The sequence below is a fragment of the Tachysurus vachellii genome, chromosome 4 (genome assembly GCF_030014155.1).
Source record: "Tachysurus vachellii isolate PV-2020 chromosome 4, HZAU_Pvac_v1, whole genome shotgun sequence".
Classification (NCBI taxonomy): domain Eukaryota; kingdom Metazoa; phylum Chordata; class Actinopteri; order Siluriformes; family Bagridae; genus Tachysurus; species Tachysurus vachellii.
Window position 1 is genome coordinate 20386077 of NC_083463.1, and position 23387 is coordinate 20409463.

At 36.1% G+C, this 23387-nt stretch overlaps 2 protein-coding genes across 2 annotated transcripts; one reads left to right on the forward strand and one right to left on the reverse strand.

Moving 5' to 3' along the window:
* Nucleotides 1–85: 85 nt before the first annotated feature.
* tnnt2b (troponin T type 2b (cardiac)) lies at nucleotides 86–4872 on the forward strand. The gene is made up of 10 exons (XM_060868280.1): nucleotides 86–319; nucleotides 428–449; nucleotides 538–598; nucleotides 828–944; nucleotides 2023–2100; nucleotides 2175–2282; nucleotides 2371–2483; nucleotides 2668–2758; nucleotides 3004–3044; nucleotides 4502–4872. Exons 1-10 carry the CDS (start codon nucleotides 301–303, stop codon nucleotides 4539–4541), a joined length of 690 nt encoding a protein of 229 aa, XP_060724263.1. The 5' UTR covers nucleotides 86–300; the 3' UTR covers nucleotides 4542–4872.
* Nucleotides 4873–6214: 1342 nt separating this feature from the next.
* pkp1b (plakophilin 1b) lies at nucleotides 6215–23051 on the reverse strand. The gene is made up of 13 exons (XM_060868279.1): nucleotides 22769–23051; nucleotides 21322–21425; nucleotides 18726–19105; nucleotides 18469–18610; nucleotides 17789–17996; nucleotides 17089–17257; nucleotides 15286–15403; nucleotides 14749–14925; nucleotides 14067–14237; nucleotides 11471–11624; nucleotides 10142–10322; nucleotides 9978–10062; nucleotides 6215–6992 (listed from the first exon to the last, which is right to left on the reverse strand). The coding sequence occupies exons 1-13, from the start codon at nucleotides 22944–22946 to the stop codon at nucleotides 6918–6920; spliced, it is 2142 nt and encodes a 713-aa protein (XP_060724262.1). The 5' UTR covers nucleotides 22947–23051; the 3' UTR covers nucleotides 6215–6917.
* Nucleotides 23052–23387: the final 336 nt, after the last annotated feature.

Sequence of the window (23387 nt, forward strand, 5' to 3'; positions counted from 1 at the left end):
TCCGTCCAGGGTGTATCCTGCCTTGATGCCCGATGACACCTGAGGTAGTTCGGATAAGCGGTAGAAAATGAGTGAGTGAGTGAGTGAATAATCAGACGTTTGCCTCTTCCTCTCAGTCTGATTATATGAGCACATATAATCAGACGTTTGCCTCTTCCTCTCAGTCTGATTATATGAGCACATTATTCTTGATCACAGCTTCTTACAGTATTTTATGACCACTCTGTTGGGCCTGTATTATACTTGTCCTTACATAGCTATGAGAAAACCTAGAGCCTTTCTCCTTCTGTAGGTGCAGCCATGGATCATGGAGATGAAGGTAAGGAAAAGCATATTCATTTTATATTTTGAGTATTTTACATGGTTACCTTGGTTTACAGAGTTTCTTTTCTGTATTTTTCTTCTTCATAATCAATGGGTGTCACAGAAGAGGCAAAGCCAAAGCCAAAGTAAGAGACTCTGGGAAGAAGCATTTAAATTTCATGAATGTTTTAGAGGAGGAAAAACTTGACTTTACTGTTGTTCTTTCAATTTCAGAGGTTTTCTTCCACCCATGGTACCTCCCAAAATACCTGATGGGGAGAAAGTTGACTTTGATGTGAGTACAGGTTGAAGCATGACCGAACATTTTATTCTTTTTAGTCATAATGTGATTGTCAGATTTCCAGTTTCTATGTAAAAATGTGTTTTTACATAGAAACTATAGAAAAAAATACAATCGGACACAATTACACAATACAATAAGCAATTTTTAATGGATGCTACTGTAACTAATACTATACTAATATAAAGCTAATAAAATTAATGTTCTGGTGTTGGTTGTGCAGGATATCCACCGTAAGCGCATGGAGAAGGACCTGACAGAGCTCCAGTCCCTAATTGAGACACACTTTGAGAGTCGCAAAAAAGAAGAGGAGGAATTAATCTCCCTATCCAGTAGAATGGTGAGTTAAAAAAGGCAAACTGTTTACTTTCTGCTACATACAACAGCTTTGCAAGTTATGACCAAAAGGTGGTGCAGCAGGTAGTGTTGCTATTTCATAGCTTCTGGATCCCTGATAAAATACTGCACTCTTTTTTTAAATCATGGTAGATAAATTGAGACAAAAGTCTATTTAATGCGAGCCCTGGTGAAGAACACAGCACCATAATTTAGACAAACATAACAACATTTAGCCAAACAGCCTAACAAATAACACTGTGAGACTAAAAATTTTCAGTTATAGAAATGATTTAATTTTCAATATCTAATTTCTAATTTCTGATAATTGAATCGCATGAATATGTTTCTGTAAGTAAGCCTATGATGGAATGCTGTAACTAAAAACTATGTTATTAAATTCTCACTCACGGAACATCAAAATGAATGTAACTCTGAAATTTGAGTTAAATATCATGCTTTTTGGCAAAAAAACAGATGGACGCAAAAGAAGTGGACCAAGAATTGGCAATTTTACCATTGAAAGCAGATGTTAATCAGTCAACTGACTATGATGATCAATGGTTCTGGCATCTTTTATGAACCTTAACGTTCATATGGTAGCCAAAATCAGGTGACTTCTAAACTGCTTTTGAATCATGCTCGAATAAAATATTGTCATAATCAAATATTGGAAAAAGGTTGCTTCAACAAGTTTTCAACAAGGTGTGGGGTTTCATTTTTTCTCCCTTTGTCTACGTGGGTTTAATCCAGGTTCTCCAATTTCCACCTAGCTCCTAAAGTGACACTTGTAGTTGAATTGGCTATGCTAAATTGCCTGTAGGTGTAACCGAGTGTGTGAATTTGTGTGGGCATGTTGGCCTGTGATGGACTTGTGCCCCATCCAGGGTGTGTTCTGCCTTACACCCAGTGATCCTGAGATAGGTTACAACTTAACTGTAAGCCTGATCAGGATAGAATACTTTCTACTGAATGAATCACTATCAGTAATTATCAACATTGATCATTGAAGGGCTTTATTGTATTCTAATCAAAACACTTTTTCATGTTTATTGACACTTGTATTTAATTCTAAAAATGAGGAAAAACGACGAGCAGAAAGAGCTGAGCAGCAGAGAATCCGTGCAGAAAAAGAGCGAGAGCATCAGAAAAAGCAGGCAGTGAGTGAACAAATTAGACCATTTCAATACTTTAAGTTTATCCACAGAAAACTAATTAGATGTGTATTCTTCAGGAAGAAAGGGCACGGAAAGAGGAAGAAGAAGCAAAGAAAAAAGCTGAGGAAGATGCCAAGAAAAAGAAGGTTCTGTCAAATTTACAGTTCACTGGATACCTGCATAAGGTAATGCTTGCAAATCCTTTCATTCTTTGGTGTGACTAAATAACTTTAACCTGGTTTATCTCGATTATTATCTTGCTTTGGTTAATAGACCGAGAAGCGTGGAACAGCAAAAAAACAAACAGAGAGAGAGAAGAAAAAAAAGATTCTTAGTGAACGGCGTAAGGAGCTTAAGGTTGAAGAACTGAATGCTGAGCAGCTCAGGTACGGAGCTGACAGAAAGATATACACTGCAAATGTCCAACTTGCTTCGATATAGATAATTCACAATTACTGTATGCTAAAAACATGGCATGAAAAAAGTCTAAATGCTGTAAAGTCTGCCACAGACAACCGAAGTCATTTCAGAGACTGGTTCATCCTGTTTATCATGTCTCATTTCATACAGAGAAAAAGCCAGTGAACTTTGGAAGTGGATGTACCAACTTGAGGCAGAGAAATTTGAACTGCAATACAAATATGCACGTCAAAAATACGAGGTAAACTATTCGCTGTGAAAGTGAATGTAATATATCAAAACTTTCACATGTATTTTTGTTGACACAGCCATTAAACCATAACTCACACTGACTGTGTCATTCACACCTAGGCCAGACTTGGCAGAACTACATGTTTCTTTTGTATATCTGGTCCTTGGATCGCTTCCCACATATATAAGTGTCATGGATACTTTGTGTAGAGACATATCTCTGTTTCTGTGTCATATCTGTAATTCTGTCTGTAGGTCACTGTTCTGAGAAACAGGGTCAGCGACCATCAGAAAACGTAAGTACTTCTGATATTTATTGTTTTCATCAATCTTTTATCAACCACAGAAATGGCCAATATTTCAGTATCCTGATATATATACATATATATTTCAGTGTGCATTCCCTTTCAGGAGAAACCAGATATAAATTGTTTACAGTCAAGACCCTGGAAATGTTGAGTCTCTTCATCTGTATCTATATGTCACTGTGTCATATTCCTGAACTTCTGTTTGAAGTAGCAGCTGGTTTCCATTATGCCACGACCTTTGAACTAGGCCCATTGGGACTAACTACACAAAAGCACTGTGTTAAATAACGGTGTCTCAAAAAAGAAACCCTCCCTGGATCACACAGAGAGACATCCAACCTGGGTGGATACAATTGCAAGAGAAAGACAGGGAGTAAGGACAGCTGAGAAGCCACACTAAGCCGTGTGTGAAGTCAGGCAGTATAATTATACAACCCAGTAGTATATAATAATCCACAGACCTGGAATTCAAAATATAATGTCCTCTAAATCTCTTGGACACCTGGTCAGTGTCCACAAAGGTAGAAATGTGCATGAGTCAACTCACAGGTTTGTATTTTTTAAAAAACAAAATCTAAAAATAAAAAAGCAACCTGGCACGATCTATGAAGGCAGGATGGCATTCTGGGTGATATTGAGATTTGCTATGAGTTAAGATATATACTTGACTCACAGCAAATCTGTGTCAGCTTGCATAAGCGAAACGTGTAGTCACCTTTAATTTACCAAGTAATGTCTGGGATGAGATTCAGTATTACAATACAAGTCCATCCATTTTCCAAACTCACCTAATCATTCCTTTGCTGACTATTGTTTGTGTCTAAAGAGGAGCTTCTACTAAATTATGATTATATTTTGCTCCATGTGGGATGACCTTGATACAAATCCCAACACCTATTTCAAAAAGGATCTTTAGGTCTCTCTCACAGCTCAGATGGTCTGTCTCATTTACCTTTCTCTCTCTCTCTCTCTCTCTCTCTCTCTCTCTCTCTCTCTCTCTTTCTCTCTCTATGGAGATGTGCCAGAGGAAAAATGCCAGAGAACGTAGAATCAGTTGTAGGCAGGCTGGCACAAGGCAGGTTGATGAATGAGAGAGATACAAAGAGAAAGAGTGAGATGGAGAGAAAGACATATATAATGAAAATTTGGGTGAGGAGGGAGGAGTCAGACAGAGAGACAGAAAGACAGATAATTAGGTAGTGAGAGAAATGGAAGAAGAGAATCTTGAAGCAGGAGATTAGTGTATAGTCAAATGTTGTGGTGTAGACACTGTGTTTCTTCAACATTTTTAAATTAAATCAGATAGAAGTATAGACAGTAAAGATTATATTATTTTTTTTATACAATGCACAATGAGGAAATTGAGCTCCTCTTTACTAACAAGCTTGGACAATACTGTTTTTATCTGTCTCATCAGCCATTTTCTCTTGCTTTTGTTCTTTTAGTACCAAAGGACCCAGAAGTAAGAGAGGTTTGAGAAAATAGAAGATCGTCATCAGTGGAATATGCCAATGTGGAAAATGTAGCTTTTATCCATGATGTTCTGTAGAACAACCATGGTGACCTCATAGCAAAATTAGGAATAAAAAAAAAATTATATTCTTAGTACAGGTAATCTGTGTTTTTTTTTTTTTTATTTAGTAATAGTTTTACAAACAAGATATTTACCTACATTTGATCTAAATGACTTGTGCATCTTCTTATTGTAAGAACTTCATTAGTTTTACAAATGTGACCATATTCATATCAGTAACTAAACATCCATGATTACAGTTAAACATAACTAATAAGAAACCAATACATTACAATGAAGGGTGTTATGTCTGTTTCTGAAGTTAGTTTTAATGATAGATAAATAAAAAGAAGATTAAAATGTGTGATTTGTAAGCAGATAACATGATCCATGTCTTTGACTGCTCCCATCTCCCCAAAAGACACCAATGTTGTGCTTGAACAGTGCAATAAGCATTTCCACTGACCAAGAAATATCCAAAACATTTATATTTAATTCATCACATGATTAAATTGGCTCAGGCTAATCAGCCATCTGAACATCTTCATCTCCATAACATGGAGGATTTGTTTGTGCTACTTAGTCACTGGCCAGCATTCTGCTCTATAGACAGCCACAAGACACACAACTGTTCTATATTTCTTTGACTTGAGGTGTTTGGGCTTTTTCTTATCGCAGAATACTCTTGAGGTTTGTCAACATTTAAGCCATGTTGCACTGACTCACAACCGTGCACCTGATCCAGAATGCAACAGTTATATCTTGAAGTAAAGATAATTGAAGTGAAATGTTTCCATCAAAATCTTAATGAAGTTACGTAGTGCCACAGCATGCTTCATAACACAGGCTAATTGTTGATATTTGTCATAAGCGGCTGTGACATCATCAAGCTCCCCCTTCCCAGAACTAATACACACACTAAAATCTCAGTGTTTACTCTCAGATTCCCTCGCCTGCTCTGCCATTATCTTTCAGACTGTTGACTTCTTGTTCAGTATTGTTCAGGTATTTGGGATTAGTTTCTATTCACAAGCCTAAATGTGAAGCTATTTTATGTGAGATTAACCACAAAGCTAACAGCCAAGTGGAGAGTGCCAATCAGAAAACAAACCTCTGTATTTCTCTGTACTTTCTGCCTTAATAATCAGGAAGACCAGTCCAAGGTCTGGGTACTCTCAGAACAGTTTAAAGCCCTCAGACAACAATCTGACCTCATTCTATTGTCTTCCAGTATGAGCATATTGTCCTAGATCACCATCAATTACTTGTATTGAAGTGGACAGGTGTGACAGAGCACATATATAGTAGAACAGGTGCTAATGGCTAATAGATCATATTGCTAAGAGCTGATGGTCTTTTTTTTCTAACAGCAAAATTTGACTCATCATTTTTTTTTAGATAACTAATTTATTTTCCTGATACACACTGTAAAACACTGTAATAGCATTAGCAATGTTTTCCTGTGACATACGTGCAGCAAAACAAAGAACTGCTAACTTCTCACGAGAATAAATAAACTACAACAGATTAAAAGTTAGCAGCAGAATCTTCAAGCACTTGTTAAATGTTTCAGTATAAATATGCTTAACATGTCGAAGGGGAGAATTTACCTTTAAATCACCACGAATATAAAATAAACAAAAACACCATTTCAAAAAGCTTTATTTGGTTTCTGCTGAAAAAATTTGATATTAACAACTCAAACATGAGACTTGAATAAAATGAGCAATTACAAAGACACCCTCTTCAAACGGTAAGATCAAGTGAAAAATTATTAAAATGTAATGAATCTGAAAAAAAAAAAAAAACATGAATATGCATAATAATACCTTGGTGTCTTATACCTCACCTTAAGGCTAACTGTATTGGGTTGGCAGGAACCAAAACTTAAATCTTTGAGACATTTATCCATTTTTATTCATGTACATTTATTTCAAATAAAAAGGTATGAAAAGTTGCAGTTTATCCCCTCTCATGTAGGCAGATCCATGTCAGAATATCATCATCAAACTCAAAACAGAAATTCATCAACTAGATGCAATGTAATAAATGTAATAAAAAAACGTAATATGTTCCCATTATGGCGCTTCCATGCAACACAAAAAGAATCTATTTGAAATAAAGAAAAGAAATACACTTTTTTTTCCCAATTTCTGTGCAAACTCAGAGCTGTGAAGCTCATTTACATTCCCCTTAGCTGCTTTTTCCTTTTTTTACCTTTGCAGTTCTTTATATTCAAAGCGGACAGGAATATCTGATTTATTTCATGTGTATAGTTAAGCAAGTTATTTTCTGTAGCTGTTATGTAGAGTTGGATATTTGTTGAAGTCACCGGCATGATGATCAGTTTACTCAACAATATGAAGAGACCTAATTGCAGCTGAAGTTATATCATTCACAAAGAAGTTCTTAGTCATCCCTTGCTGGAAATGAGAAAAAGAACAAACAAGAAGAAAATAGTATTATAAAATATTCAAAAGTCTGTTACATTACACAGTTTTATATAGAAATGATTACTACAAAACAGTCTTGTGACTAATTTATCCTTAAAACACACAAAAAAATGAAAATTCAAATCCAAAAGAGAACAATCCAGTAATCCAAACTTCAAAAAACAAAAATGAATTATTAAACCAACACAAAATATTATTTAATTGATTTAATGTTAAATTAAAATAAACACTATGCTTACAATCCTTAAAGTGAAATCTATACTGATGACTTTTGTTCTTTGTAAATAATTATAACAATATGAAATAAAAGCTGTTCAAATAAAATGTTGCACAAAAAGTCATTATAAAGCAGCTCTAGGAAAGAACTAGTAACATTGGGTGGGTTTTGTTTTTACATATAAACAGAAAAAAAGAAAAAGAAAAAAAAATCCCTGCAAGCCTATGTCAATCAAAAAGTGAGATACGACAGCAACTTTTGTCATGGAAACTAGCACGGTAAGATTCAAATCAGTGAAAGCATACCGGTAGACACGTTTTTTTTTTTTTCAACACCCCTTACCTTTTACCCACTGCTGCGTAATCACAAACAAAAGTCCTTTCACTGAAACTTTCTGGACTTACTTTCACACACCTACTTTCACCCAGGCTACCCTCATTACTGGCTTGGAGACGTTTGAACAACTTTAACCTGAAAGCAGAAGTCACACACCCAAACCTATCCACCCTTCCACACCCAGTCCTAATATAAAACACTCTGTCATCTCCACCCCTCCTCTGCAGCTACATGCTAAGATCTGCTACGATGCAGTAAACAGATCTATGTTGTCAAGAATGTCAGAAACTCAAGTGACATAAATTACCAAGCTGTCAGAGTGCACAGAGCTCTGGTTGGAGCAGGAGAAATTAAGCTCCACAAAATGAAGTTTGTGTATGTGAACAGCCTCTAGACATTTCACAGTTTTTGTCCTGGACCAGCTGAGTATATTTATGTATCACTGCCTCATTACCATGGATCTTTCTTGCACATACTGTATGTGCATTACACAACATTTCTGATGGCTTACTTGAAGGCAGGGTTTGGCAAAAAAACATTTGTCAGGTAGGTTTGGCAAAAATGTGTAATACTTCTCAAGTTCCACCGCTTTGTTATGATTGCTATGGAGATGTAAACACGTCAAACATCCAGACAGCGAACAAACTAGCCAAATTTATAAGTAGGGAATTTGCAACGTGGGTTTCCAAAATTGACACCATTATTATAAAAAATGTTAACGTTCAATTTCTTTGCTGTCTTACAAAGAAGTCCACCTGAGCACTGGTTACATTCAAATCTGGACCTAGACAATGCCAGTATTTAGACACAGCGTCAGTAAATTAAAGGAATGTTCAAGCATGTTCACTCACTCCTAAATATTTAATTAAAAGAGCTGTTTTAACTGTCCAACAAATATCACCTGTCACTTAGAAATAGTCTTTCTTGATCATGAGTATTAATAAAGCTCCCCCCCCCCCCCCAAAAGTTAGATCTTAACTATATATACAGTATATAACTGATAAATATCAATACTCATCATGAAAGCATTCAAATGTATTTCTTCCTGGATGTCAAACAGTCTATCGGGAGCAGAAGAATGTGACAGGGCAAAAGCATATGACTACAACGTTGTCACAGTGCTCTTTTTGTGTCTAATCTTGTGTGTGAAAGAGCCTGTTAATTATAACACAAGCAATTCTTATCAAAGTTCCTCGCTGTATTATATCACCTCTTCTACTCACATAGCTAAAAGTAAACTTTACGAGCCCTTTCACCTGTCTCTGTCAATAAATATATACTCTATTAAACTTTAGGTCCATTATAAAACTTTACATGTTTTATACAATTCTGGAGTTTTATCTTACTATATAACAAACAATTCCAACTAGTTCCATGTATTCTCGGCATCTTGAATTTTAGCTGCCGGGTGTTTTTTTTTTTTTTACATTGTAAGCTGGAATTAATTTAAATAAATGCAAAAAACTGTAGACAAAGCACTGAAATGGTGAGAAACAACAGGTGTTGATTACAGTTTTAAAACTGGTTACATTTCCTACACAACTGCACCACTATTTGTGGCCTATTATTGATTATGGATATTGATTAAGAAATAACACACAACAGACCATATTCTTAAACAAAATTTGATAAAAAAAATTTTGTTCATAAAAAAAAAACAAAACATAAATAAAAAAAATAATTTCATAAATATATATGCTAATACATAAAGTATGTTAAGGAATCGCTCATTGTACTTTTTAGTAATTCATAATTAGATGTATAAGATGTAAACGTTTTCATAAATATGCTTTTTATAGTGTGTTAATATCGAGCTATCTGTTTTTGACAAATCAAATTTAAACATTTAACTGCACTCCGGTTCAAATAACAGTAAAACATCATAAATGGAATCAGATGCTACAAGTTCATACCTGCGAAACTACATCTAAAGATTACAGTATCTAATAGCTCTAAGTCTGATAGCTGTTGCATTGTTTGGTCATGATTTCTCACTCCTAGTTTATTATTAACACAGTGAAAGAAATTTAACTTGTTGCAAGTCGTTCTCTTAGTTCTGCTATAAAAAAATATGTTAAACATAATAGCGTATAATTAGGACCGTAATATACAGTATTTCTGAGATTTTATTATATTTAGCTTCATTAACAGAATTTTGTATTCTGTTAATGCATACGTGATACATTACATATTAGGTACTCTGCATGGTGGTTAAGTCCTTATCAGGGATTCATTTGCATATGAAACTCTGCACAGGCCTGCATAGTCTTGCAAAGAAAAACTTCTAGGTTTTATGCAGTAGCTCTGGTATTGCTTTGTGTATGTTTGGTTGTATCACAGTTTGTGATAGAAGAAATGTACAAAAGCATTATTAGATTTAAAACACAGGGTAAACACCTCACCTTCTTGAGGAAACTCTGAAGAGTCTTGTCAGACCAAAGGCTATGAAGGAGAGCTCCTGCTGCCTTACTGGCCTTCGGCAGGGTTCTGTGAATAACAGTGCAGATAAGAACAGATACCTGTCACAATACCAGTAGAATGTTTTCCCTCTGAATAAGACACTCACATGTTTTGACTCATGTTATTGAGCGAGTTGATCAGGTCATTGCTCAGTAACGTCTTTCCCTGCTCAGGGTCCGCCCTCAGCAGGTTGTTTGCCGTGTGGCAGGCTACTGCCATGGCGCTGTCAGATTCTGGAGTAATGTCAGATTTCAAAGTCTTGACGACATTGGGAAGAGCCTGACGAGCTGTCGTGCGTAAACAGAGCACAATCAACAAAATCAACAAAAACAAACATCAATCTCAGTATCTATATTATCAAACTCCATATACAGCTAATTACCAGCTTAACACACTAGCCACATTCAGCAGGCATTAGGATATACAGTATCTAACAGACATAAGAAAACCCCTCACATTGTTGTAAATATTTTATTATATCTTTTCATGTGACAACACGACAAAACGACACTTTGCTACAATATAAAGTAGTGAGTGTACAGCTTGTATAACAGTGTAAATTTGCTGTCCCCTCAAAATGACTCAACACACAACCATTAATGTCTAAACCGCTGGCCACAAATGTGAGTACACCCCTAAGAGAAAATGTCCACATTTGGCCCCATTAGCCATTTTCTCTCCACGGTGTCATGTGACTCGGTAGAGTTACAAGGTATCAGGTGTGAATGGGGAGCTGGTGTGTTTAATTTGGTGTTATCGCTCTCACGCTTTCTCTCAGTGTTGTCCCATGAAAAGATATAATAAAATATTTACAAAAATGTGAGGGGTGTACACATTCTTTTGTGAGATACTGTAACAATATAAAAAGTAATACTGTGTAGAATGACAAAAACCCATCAAACAACAAAAAAAATCATGCAAACACCTACTCAGCATACATACAGAGTAAATTATCATTACATCTTGCCAGCAAACGGCAATGTATCACAAGCCAGACTAATGCAGCACTACACAACTTATTATAAGCAACGCACAGAAATGACAATGACAGCCAACAGAACTCTGAATTCATTTATAATTAATGAAATAAATCCCATTCATTATAGAACTACAGGATTCATGTACTATTCATGTACCGTTTGTCAATGGTCTCTTTCAGTTGCTTCCTGTTTTAAACACTAAGAGCTTCCTACAAAACAAAAAATGTTGTCCCTCCCAACTTCAAAGTCTCGCACGTAGACACAAAATTTGAGTCTCATCCTGTTGTGTTCTTTATACTCACAAAAATATGCTCTAGCAAAAGATATGCTTATTTTTTTTCCAAGTATACAACAAACTACTCCTGAAAGTCAACCAGGATAAGGATACAAAATGCAATATTACAAATTTTACATAATTTTACATTAATATTACAATATTATCTAGGTCAAATTACCTAGAGTTTTGTGCAGTGAGGGAATTCGAGACAGGTTCCCCATCAGTGTGGTGATGCCGTTCTTCAGGGACAAATTCTGTGATTGTAGATGTGGACAGAGGTACTTTAGACCATTCAGCCTCTGGACAATGGTGTAACTCATCACATCTGACACCTAAAATGTACACACAGGATAACACACATTAGCAAGCTCCTCATGAATAGTTTCTGTAAGTAAATGGTCTTTGAAAACAAACTTATGTATATAATATGTTACATTATATATAATATAATTCTATATATAATGTGTGTGTATGTGTGTGTGTGTGTGTGTGTGTGTGTGTGTGTGTGTGTGTGTGTGTGTGTGTGTGTGTGTGCGTGTGTGTAAAATAAAACCACAAACAGACGAAGACATTGATTATCTCGTTACAGCGGCAATATTTTAAGTAAATACTCAGTTCTTGAATTTGATTAGTCAGACGCATGGAAAATGGGCAAGCATAAGGATCTGAGTACAATGAGGACCAAACGCCAGCTCATCTGGACCATAGAGCTACTATAGCACAAATTAATGAAAATGTCTGGCTATGGCAGAGAAGTGTCTGATCACACAGTGCAATCCAGTTTTCGCTCCTCGTGCATATCTATAAGCCTTAAACACCCATTACCCTGTAGCTGTTTAATTAATTTGACATGTGGACAGATTATGAAATGTATCCCAAATACGGGCCGGAGAGATATGGCTTGCAATATGAGTGATGACACAACAACAATATACTGTAGGACCCCATATGTTGTACATAAGCTATTTTCCCTACATTTAAACATGCTCGTGTTGTATTTTGAAACTGCATTAGAACAACTTCAGTGCATTATACGACACCCAAGTAGACTGTTTCTACATTCAAATGGGTAAATCAGTGAGCCATATCACACTCATTTAGAATTTAACTCATTTAACATAAACTTAAGTGCACTTTATTAAAAGGTTCACAATAAGAAAAATAACAGTTTCATGGTATTTTTGTCAAAATAAATAATTTTGGTATGCTTATTTGAACTACAACAGCCATCTCAATAATTGGCAAACATTTAGGTTGACTTCTAATGAGAGAAATGACATTTTTAGATTTCGCAAGAGCAGCGAAATCGGGTGTATACAGTATGTTGTCAGAGCGATACTCATACAGTGGTGCAAGAGCTGGCCTATGAGGGATTACTCGTGTAAATGCTATTCATGAGAAAGAATGGAAAATGAATGTAAGTAGAGCTAGGGTAAAGTAGGGTTAATGTTGTTTCACCGAATTTTCAAATTTTTTTTGTGTGAAAAAACTGAAGGAAGAAATGAACAGAGGAAATGATACTAACAAAAGTTCTCATCTGTCATCGTTCTGTAAGTCATCGCATCTCACAGGATAGGCTGCTCGAGCAACTCGCCTAACGTCACATGACTCCTACTCTGTGACGTGACTGCAGCTTGTGCTGAATGGAACAGACACGCGTCACTTCATAACTATAGGTCTGTGGTCCGTATGAACTAAATGTATTCTAGAGCTGTCTTTTTCACACTAGGCTACTTGAAGGGCCGGAACAAACCCGCCAATTGAATAGCCGAGCTGTAGTGGATCACTGTTTGTCCTTACTTGGACCAAAAGTGGTACTAACCACTGTGTACCCCACAAGACTTGCTGTTTTGGAGATGCTCTGATCTAGCCGTCACAGTTTGCCCTTGTCAAAGTCACTGACTTTGCCGTCACATGACTAACTGTTCACTTGCTGCCTAATATAACCAAATCTTTGACAGTTGTCACTGTAAAGAGATAACCAATGGTAATCACAGAGTACATTTATTTAGAATTACTAATTCTAAATCCTTCATCCAGTTCATCCTTGCTATTGCATGTTAACCACCTCAATTTTAATGAAAGAAATTAACACTAAAAATCAAGCATTTTATGTCTGTCAAGATTTAATACGGTATTATTGTTATTTAAAGGGCAATACACTTTGTGTTATCACCTAAAAGCAAACAGTTCCCTTTATTTAATGCTTTACATTACACTTGAATTACAGGCATGACTTAAGCGCTACTCACACTATTACACATGAGTTACGTGCACTTGGGTGAGTTTGGCTAAAAACATAGGTGTGTCTCAAGCTACGCACAATTCTGACGGCAAACTTAAGCCATTTCAGCGCATGATATCTGCTCTGCTCAAGTGAGGAATAGTATTAACTAACAGAATATTGTAACCACAAGTTGATTCTGAATACAGAGAAACTTTTAAAATGTAATTTCTAAACTTAAGTAGACTTTAGTGAACACTAAAGCATTTTGAGGACACAATTAGACATGTCTATATTCCACAAAAACACTTTTTACATTGCTGTCATATTTATATTTCTGATATAAAAATAAACTTTTAAATATTGGTCCATTCAAAATAGTGCTCAAATCAGTGATAGACAATCGCTAATGTGTTGACTGATCGAAGAATTTAAACCCAATACTCGGGTTTCCTTAATTGGTGTATAATTAAAAAAGGAGGCACCAGGTAAAACAATGCATTACTAGCTAGGCATTAAGCAAGGAAATGATTTAAAAATCTGATCTTACGATGCCCTTCTTGGCAGTGAGGTTGTGCAGAGCTCCGCAGCACGCCTCCTGAATGTTTGTGTTCTGACTCGAGTCCAGCAGTTTCAGATAAGACTGCAGCGTCTTTGAGTGAATAAGTTGGGTCTTGCCTTTGGGATCGAAGTCATCTATCATTGTGGATTCGATGTTGGTCTTCAAGACAACAAAAACCCAAAATATGACTCATAAGACATGGGAATGCATCATCAGCGAAAATTTACTTCAATTTTACTTTCTTAATCTCCCAGCTTAGAAGCTAATATTACAATACATATTATTATGCATCTAATAGCAATATAAACAACATGTAATAATATCCATAAACAAGTATGAATTGCCCCTTTATCTGTCAAAATGGAAAAAAACAGGTCATTAGCAAAGGAACTAAAATAACCAATCAAACTCTAATAGAAATTTGATTTTAAAAATATACTCATATGAAATTAAACACATGAATTGTTCATGCTGGAATAATCTGATTACAAAAAATGATCTGAAACAAACACAAGATAATGTTTAAGAGTTGTATTGAAAAAAAATAATAAAACGTCAGTTTACAAAATGAACGTAAGTTTAGTTATTACAGAATTATAAATTGATCTGCTGTTGTGCCTTTAACTCAGTTACTTAAGTGCATTTCAAACACTGCTGACAGTAAACTGACCTCTTGCTGGATCTTGCGGCTCTGGTTGCTAAAGCAGCCGATAGGGCCGGTGTCAGCGGCGTTAGCGCGGCTTTCAGAAGCCATAGCCTGGTTGTTTATCTTGCTAAACAAAGCAGGCACCTCGGTTTCCAGCTGATAGGTGAGGTTGTGCAGAACGCACACAGAATTCTCCACAGACTGCGGGCAAATAGCAGAATACAGAACACCTGTTAGGACATGATAAATGTTTACCACTTACCATGTATATTAGACACTCACCTCAGGCCATGTGTATTGTATTGCACATCTTTATTACTAAATGTATGACTACAAATACAGAGGCTCCTGGTAAATGTTTAAATGAAAGCTGGCAAGTTAAGCTACCATTCAAACATTCTCATCACTGTAAATATTTAACAGATCATCTAAAACCTAATTTTCTGTATAGGAAATTTCTTCCACTTACATTACTTTATCCTTTTAGCAACATAGCAGTAAAATACCAATTTATCATTAATGAGAGTGAAAACCAGGTCCCAGGTTAGCAGAGAATAATACCTTATCATCCAGCTGGCTGTTGTCCATAGAAGACTGCAAGTGTTTGACTAGTGAGTCAATCAGGCCCTCACAGTTACGCAAGGCTTGCCGGTTTGCCAGTTTGCCAGAACTGAGATTTCTGTTGGTAAGAAGAGTGAACAGGCTACTATTATATAACATAACATTTTCCTTTTTTTTATTTATTTTTTTTAAATAAATTTTACTAATTGCTCTATCTAGGCCAGTAAACAAACATGTTCACACAGAGCTTGTAACAAATGCAACCATACATCATATAATTATGTTTTCATCTCTATATAAATATCTGTTATGAGAAAACAGTCCAACATAGGTTGATGTGATAAAACAATGACCTAGAAACACAACTAACACATCTGTCGCACGTTTAAACCATGAATTTCATCTACCATTTTTAACAACATAAATTTGCTGAGGTCGTAATGTGTGTTAGTTGTTTAAGTCTGCTTTGCTGGTGGTTAACTGAAATAACAACCATGTGTTGTTTCCCACGTACTAAGGCTGTGGGAAAGAGCTTTTATCATCATCAAGTGGGTTTTACAAGTATGAGGCTGAGAAAGAGCAGCAACAATCACAGCCAAAACGCTCAACATCTGTTCAGTCATAACTGTTGCTCTGACATTGTTCATTATTGATCATATGTTTGGTGGGCTGTATGTCCCACCGGATACAATCAGACCTAATAACTGCTTTAGTCACTGTAGAGTAGGCATTGTTGTCAGTGAAAAGGGACTTTTTTATATTGGTTCCTATGTCTGGTGTAAATGTACTGCAGCTACACCCTCAGTACAGCCCCAGGATGTAAACTAGATAAGGAATTTCCCTTTTGTTTTAGCAATGTGTGTAATGACTCATGCTCAGTCTTATAATTATGATAACATGACAGACTCATTTCTTGTCTCACAAAAACAGAACAGAGTGACAAGATTTTGATTTGTCAAGTGTCACGAAGTCTACAATTAGATGCCACATCTCCCATCATGCCATCTCTGCTGTTCTGTTTTTACCCCCCATTTTATTGCTGCCAAAATAAATCAACATTCGGTAGACATTTTCAGGCTCTTTCCATTGAAGTCAAGTGCTCATTTTGCACAATGTCATTCTTCTGTCTTCTCCCTAGACTAAACTTAAATCTGATACATGTTGGCAAATACAATTTTAAGTTTATTAATTGTTATGCCATCTGTTTTTGAATAAACTCAACATTAAAAGGAAGACTTGGGGTAATTAGATATGAACGTTGTGACATCTATAACGACATCAGTGTGATGATAAATATTTTACTCACGAAATTAATCAAGTGAATAAAAGCAGAAGCATAAATGTAAATCATCCACTATGGTCCTCTTAACAATTTGCCTACATTTTCACTCACTCACTCACTCACTCACTCACTCACTCGTTTTCTACCGCTTATCCGAACTACCTCGGGTCACAGGGAGCCTGTGTCAGGCTGTCTCAGGTGTCATCGGGCATTAAGGCAGGATACACCCTGGACGGAGTGTATTCACTCTCATTCACTCACGCAATCATACACTACGGACAATTTTCCAGAGATGCCAATCAACCTACCATGCATGTCTTTGGACCAGGGGAGGAAACCGGAGTACCCGGAGGAAACCCCCGAGGCACGGGGAGAACATGCAAACTCCACACACACAAGACGGAGGCGGGAATCGAACCCCAACCCTGGCGGTGTGAGGCGAACATGCTAACCACTAAGCCACCGTGCCCCCCACTACATTTTCACTTTCAAGAAAAATCAGAGCAGTAAGTGTGGCTCACCGTAGACATGCTGTGGCATTGCAGAAGCTCTCAGTGCGAGATTCAACTTCAGACCCAATGGCTGAGGTGTCTGCATTCGGCTGCAGCACTGTCTCAGTAAGAACCGGAAGAGCCTGTCGTAGCAGATCAGGTTGAATGCTTTCCTCCGAAGATAGGTTCCACAGAAGACCTGGTTTGACACAGAAACACTGAAAGCTTAAACAATCCAAATGCAAGAAGAAAATAATAAAGTTATGTTTATGGAAAAATAAACCAGGGAAAGGTTAAGTGTTCAAGAAAGATGCAGATAATTGACAACCTTAAACTTGTAGTTCAGACACTTCACAAAAGATGTAGATGATCTTCTAATGATATCTTTCCTTATTCAGTGGGTTATAATTTAAAAAGATTAGCTTTTAAATACTAAAATATTTATTTGATTGTTTGTTTATATATTTAACTCTAATATAATCAGGATAAAATCAGGCTTTGGGTATGTAATAAAATATGATTCACCAGAAAAACAAACCGCAAGGCCTAAGAAGTCTCAGCTAAATCTCCAATAAATACTATCTTTATCTAATGAAGACTCTATCCTTGATTTATTAGTATGCTAAACCAAGCCACCATGTGCAGCATCCTAGTTCTGAATTAATCGACTTACAGGACTTACAGTACAGCTCTCCAAGACTACAAAGTAAACGAGAGTGCAGCTGCTTACCGGTTACGTGTTTCTGAGTTTCAGCTGAGTTAGTGTCTCGGAGTAGCTGCAAAGCCACGTTCAACCCTCCTGTGCGCCGTACCTCCTCCTTGTTGGCTGAATTTTTGAAGACAAGATTACGCAATGCAGAGGCAGACGTCAGTTGGATGTCAGGGTTCGAGCTGCTAAGCAAGGCCACCAAATGAGCAATGCCATTAAGCTTCAATACCTAAGAGAGGGAATATTCAATTCAGATGGTGAAAATTATTCAATGATGTCAGCTATTAACTCCTCTGACAGTTTACTAAAATACATGATTTGTAGACTAAACCCATTTATGCCAAAAGTGGTGTGCTGTTGCTACATACTACTTAACATATTATGGCAGTTGCACTCATATTCAGTATTTACTTTAGTGTTTGGGTTCACTGGTTCAGTGAGTATAATATGCAAATATCAGATTTTTTATTAACACTGTGATCACAAAAACATGTTCAAGTGCTGCATCAGTAATAAACTCCAAAAGTTTAGTTGTAATCACTATATGACAACACACACTGCTACAGTAAGGATACAGGCTGAAATATTGAGCTGACATTCAGTAAAGCTTTTGCAGTGTGTTAAGTATCACAGTTCATCATTTCTGTACATTACATGTGTTATATACAAATATGGGCATGGCTGAAATGTTCTTTGCTCACCTCTTCTTTGGCCTTGTCATCTGTGAATGTTTTATGCTGAATAACGGAAGCTCCATGCAGCTGCTGCCTTTCATCCCCATGGGTGATCATTACTATCGCGTCTACTAATGTGACACTATACATGTTTGCCTCTCCATTCATTCTGGTAATCAACACCAAAGAAATATTTAGTCACTCATTTGACCTTTCAAAGAAATATGCCAGAGATCACTAAAATGGAAGTAACCTAATGATGGACATCAGGTCTTCTAACTCACCCGTTCATTTCACTCTTTGTCCTGCTTGCCACTGAGAGCTTGGGCTCAGAGTTTGAGTGGGCAGAGGGAGGTCTCTTGTTGATGGTATTGCTGGCAAAGAATTGATTGCTGGTGCTCTGAAAGCTGTTGTTCCCTTTCACTTGTACAGGGTTGGTGAGTGGAGATTGGACTTGACTCTTGTCCATGCTTTTTGAATGCCTGAAATTCTGGCTCCAACGGGTGGTGTTAGTATTCATGGCCCCTTGATTGGCATAGAGGTCCGCATAGGGTTGGGTTATAGCAGGAAGGCTGCTCGGTAACATACTGTTATTTTGAACCCTGTGATAGTTGGCTGACCTTGTGCTAACACTCCTCTGCATCATGCCCTGCTTCTGTTGCCTCTGGAAAATAAACAGGCAAGACACATGAATGTGGTTAACCAAAACCTACACTGTGTGATCACATGTAAAATTTACTGTTCACCAAAACCTGCAAGAATATGAAGAGTATAAGATAGCAAAATAAAAATTCTCTTCCTCTGAAGAGGATCAGACAAGTGGATAAGAATGTGTACAATATCTGCATATACAGTATGCAGTGTTACAATGTGTGAGCAAATTTGTACAACTATGTACAACGTATAGGCAAAATATTATGCTTCTTCACAAGGTGTAACAAAATATGGTATTTATTATGAAGTTAAATCTAATAAAAACTAAAAAAAATACTTGATGCATGGAATCATTTGTTCATGGAAATCTGTCCGCAAAAGAAAAAACAATTGCAAAACAATTGCATTTTAGAAACATGAGTGGTTTCTTTTATTTATTTAGTCTTATGTATCATTTATTCTTTCTGCAAATATCCACAACTTTATACATTCTACAAGTTTAACTTTTGTCAACAACTGTTTCCTGAATATAATTGATGGGAATTCACGCAAAAGACAAGATCAGACAAACTCCGTTGACTAATGCACCGGGGGTGACCTCAGATAAGCAAGAACTATGTTCACACTTTATTGCCGTCAAAACACAAAACCAGAGACCAATCCATCATTATCAGTAGTTTTCCTGACAGAGCATTAAGCCTTTTTTTTTGACACACGCCCAACACATAAACACACAAAGCTGTTGAACACCGTATAATTATATAATAAAGGTCATGTTCACAAAATGCATCGAATGTTGTTTCTCTAAACGGATGAGGTATAAAAAAACAAAAATCATTCAAAACAAAATAAATCTGTTTTAGGTTTTACAGCCTGAGGCCTGTAGCCAAAATCCTATTTAGCAATTTCTTAATCCAAATTCACTTGTTAACATCTCATGATCTTCATCAAATAAATCTATTTAGAATCGTTTTAATATTTTTGCTATTGTATTTTTATTCAACTTTTTAACTCTCAGCTTTTTGCATTGCTACTTTACTATAAAAAATAGTTTTTTACTGTAAACTATAAATTAGTACAGCATTATCACATTATCATGTCCGAGATGTATATAAAAAATTAAATTACTAGAACTAAATTGCCTAAAAAAAACTCCACTATGATGCCGCAAAGATACTGCATGCCAAGAAAAAGTTCTCATTTGAGCTGCCTTTAGTGACGTTATACCATTCGTCAGGCTTTACTGTTCACTGAGGCCAAGCGCACTTCAGTTTTAAACGGTCAACGAGTGAAAGGTAAGATGTAAGTGGCTAAACATTTAAAAATAAAATGACCAACAGTAATATATAGGGATGTACACTGCTCAACATTTTAAAATTTTGATATATCGACGTGAATCGTAACATTCGCGATTGTCAAAGTGATATGAAAGAAACACTATCAGAGCCATTTTAGCATATCAAGTCATACAATTAAGAATGTATGTGTGCATATTGTGAATAAATGTATTGAACTTTGTTACCTGGCTCATTCATTATCACTTAATACACTTTAGAGAATTTATAAAAGTCAAAAGTTTTCATCCTCATACCTACAACTGTCCTGGTTACAACAGTCAGTTAGTCTATTAAAATAAAAATATCATGTAATGATAATAATAACAAATAATAATTCAAATGCATTACTTTACATAAATTTTAGTTCTTTAACTGTTTTGCTTAGTCTTCTCTTTCTTTATTCATTTAATTGACTATTTTGGACAAGAAGCTTCCATGTGTTTGCAACTACTATGCTTTGACATGTCGGTGTTCACCTAAACATGAACATTTTCTCACATTCACTTCCCCTTATCTTATTACAAACACAAATGTTTTGAATGTCCCCCAGCATCTCTAGGTAGATCAGATTTTGGACCCTAGTCAAACCTAGCACAATAAATGTTTACGATATTAACCTTTTTAACAAACTGTTAACTAACTGATAAGTTAGCGCTAAGTGAAAAGACTTTCTTTGTATATTGCAGTAATCTATCTGAACAAATGTGTGTGCAGAAAAAATCGTTACAACCAAAAAGGTTCTGTATATGTTCAGACTTGTACACTGAAACACAAGCTCAGCCCTTCACTTTTTCATATACCTGACCTTTTGTTAAGGCATTCGTTCATTATCCTTTCATTTAAAAAAATAGAATGACGTGTATTTATTAAGTACAAAGATAAAGCTTACCATTTTTGCATGTCCATTTGCGAAAGTGCTCTCATGCAAGTCCGATCCATTTGTTGTAAAAGAAGGAAACTTGCTTTCGTAAAAGACACTGTCACTCTTGGGGCCTAATTTGAAAGAAGATTGCAGTGGTAAAGTTGCGTACAGATACTTGAAATAAGTATATAAAATAAATAAAACTAATTAAATAATTTACGTATATAAACCTGGAATACTGTTTTGATGCAGCCTTTATATTTTATTCGGTACTTATTACATTGGAGCGTGACCGGCTACTGTTGAACAATCACTATCTATTCAGAAAATGATTATGCAACACAAAGTTGTTGTACATATACACAATCATAAACTCAACACAGGTGCTTGAGCTAACGCAGGACAATGCCCTATAAAATGGCGGAGGAAAATTACTAACTTATTTAACAGGTGGGGCACAGTACTCAGTACTCAGTACTCACAATATTCAGTATTGCTGCAGTAGGCTGTGGTCAAGAAAAACAAACAAAAGCAATACAACAACCTTTTTTTTTGGAATTAATTTTTGGACAAGTATAAGTGTATACAGTGTATAAATCTAATTATCTAAATTTACAGAGCATGGAGAATGTTTTCTCTGGAAACTAGGCACAATGCTGTTTTTTTAATACACATATTTTATGTAATAATAAATATAAATGATTACCAGATTAAAATTTTTTTACCCTTGCATACATGTCCAAACTATTGGTCCATTACGGGAACTTGTAGAAATATTATCTATCTATCTATCTATCTATCTATCTATCTATCTATCTATCTATCTATCTATCTATCTATCTCTATATACGTATATATATAAGTAGGTCTATGGTATTTGCAGAAATATAAATATAAATCATCAAAATAAGATTTAATTATTATACAAATAATATCGCTTATATAAATTATGTCCAATTTCCTCTATAGGCTCAAGTTTAGTTTATTTCAACTAGGAAGCGTGAATGTAACATTAATCCTGGATATTATACACTAGAGTATACACTGGGGTTATAAGTAATAAACTGTAGTTATATAGTTATAAACATGAGTTATATATGTTTAAGTTATATAAGCACCTCTACAAAAGTCCAGTGTTGTGTTTAGGTGTCAGAAAAATCGATTTGTCTTCATTTATTTGACATTATTACCAACTTTTATATAAATATTCTAATAGTTTTTTAATGTACAGCCTATAACGATCCGTGTTGCTGTGTTGAGCAGCTGAGTGAGAGTTCACTTACACAATTCGTTTATTTGACTAATCTTTAATAAAGAACGAGTCGGGCAGAGATGTTGTTGTTGATGTTTTTGTTGTAATGTATATGAATAGTTATTGTTTAGAAATAGTCCTAGTATATAAATAGTGATAGTATGTAAACATTAGAACTAGTGGTGAATTGGAGTGGTTGGGAGGATGAGTTAATGTACTTACTGGTGGGGGACAGTGTTCCTGCTGATCCTCTGTACTTGCTCTTGCTCTTTCTCATGGTGCTAACCTGCTCCATGACGCGCCGCTTGCCCGTGTGGGAATCCCCGTCTGACGGAAGCGCCAGCGACGTCTCTCCAATCTCCCCGAGAGATAAAGCCGATCTCAAGGGTTCCAGTGTCATTTTGGACACTAGTTTGTTGCCACGAATGCACACGAGAACTGAGACAAACGGATGTGTGATCCTACGTCCCTGATTCTCCTCCTGACTGACTCAGGTAGCCTGAAGCTCACCTGTTCCCTCCCTTCTAGGGATTCACACCCTTCCCTCTGACACGCAGCCAGTCAGCACAACGCCAGCACTTTCAGACCCAACCGATTTAACGGTTATCTTTCAGCAGCTAATCATTACACAATAAAAAAACGACCTCCTCTGGGTCTCAGGGGGGCAAAAAAAAGGAAATACTTACTAAAATAAATAAATAATTAAGGTGCAAAAATACGTGATTCTCTTTTTTTGGTAAAGGGTCACTTTTATTTCGTGGGTGTTGCAAATAACTATCATTATGATGCTTGTGTTTTGAAAATGAAGGATATTTAAATGTAAAAAAAAAAAAAAAAAGGG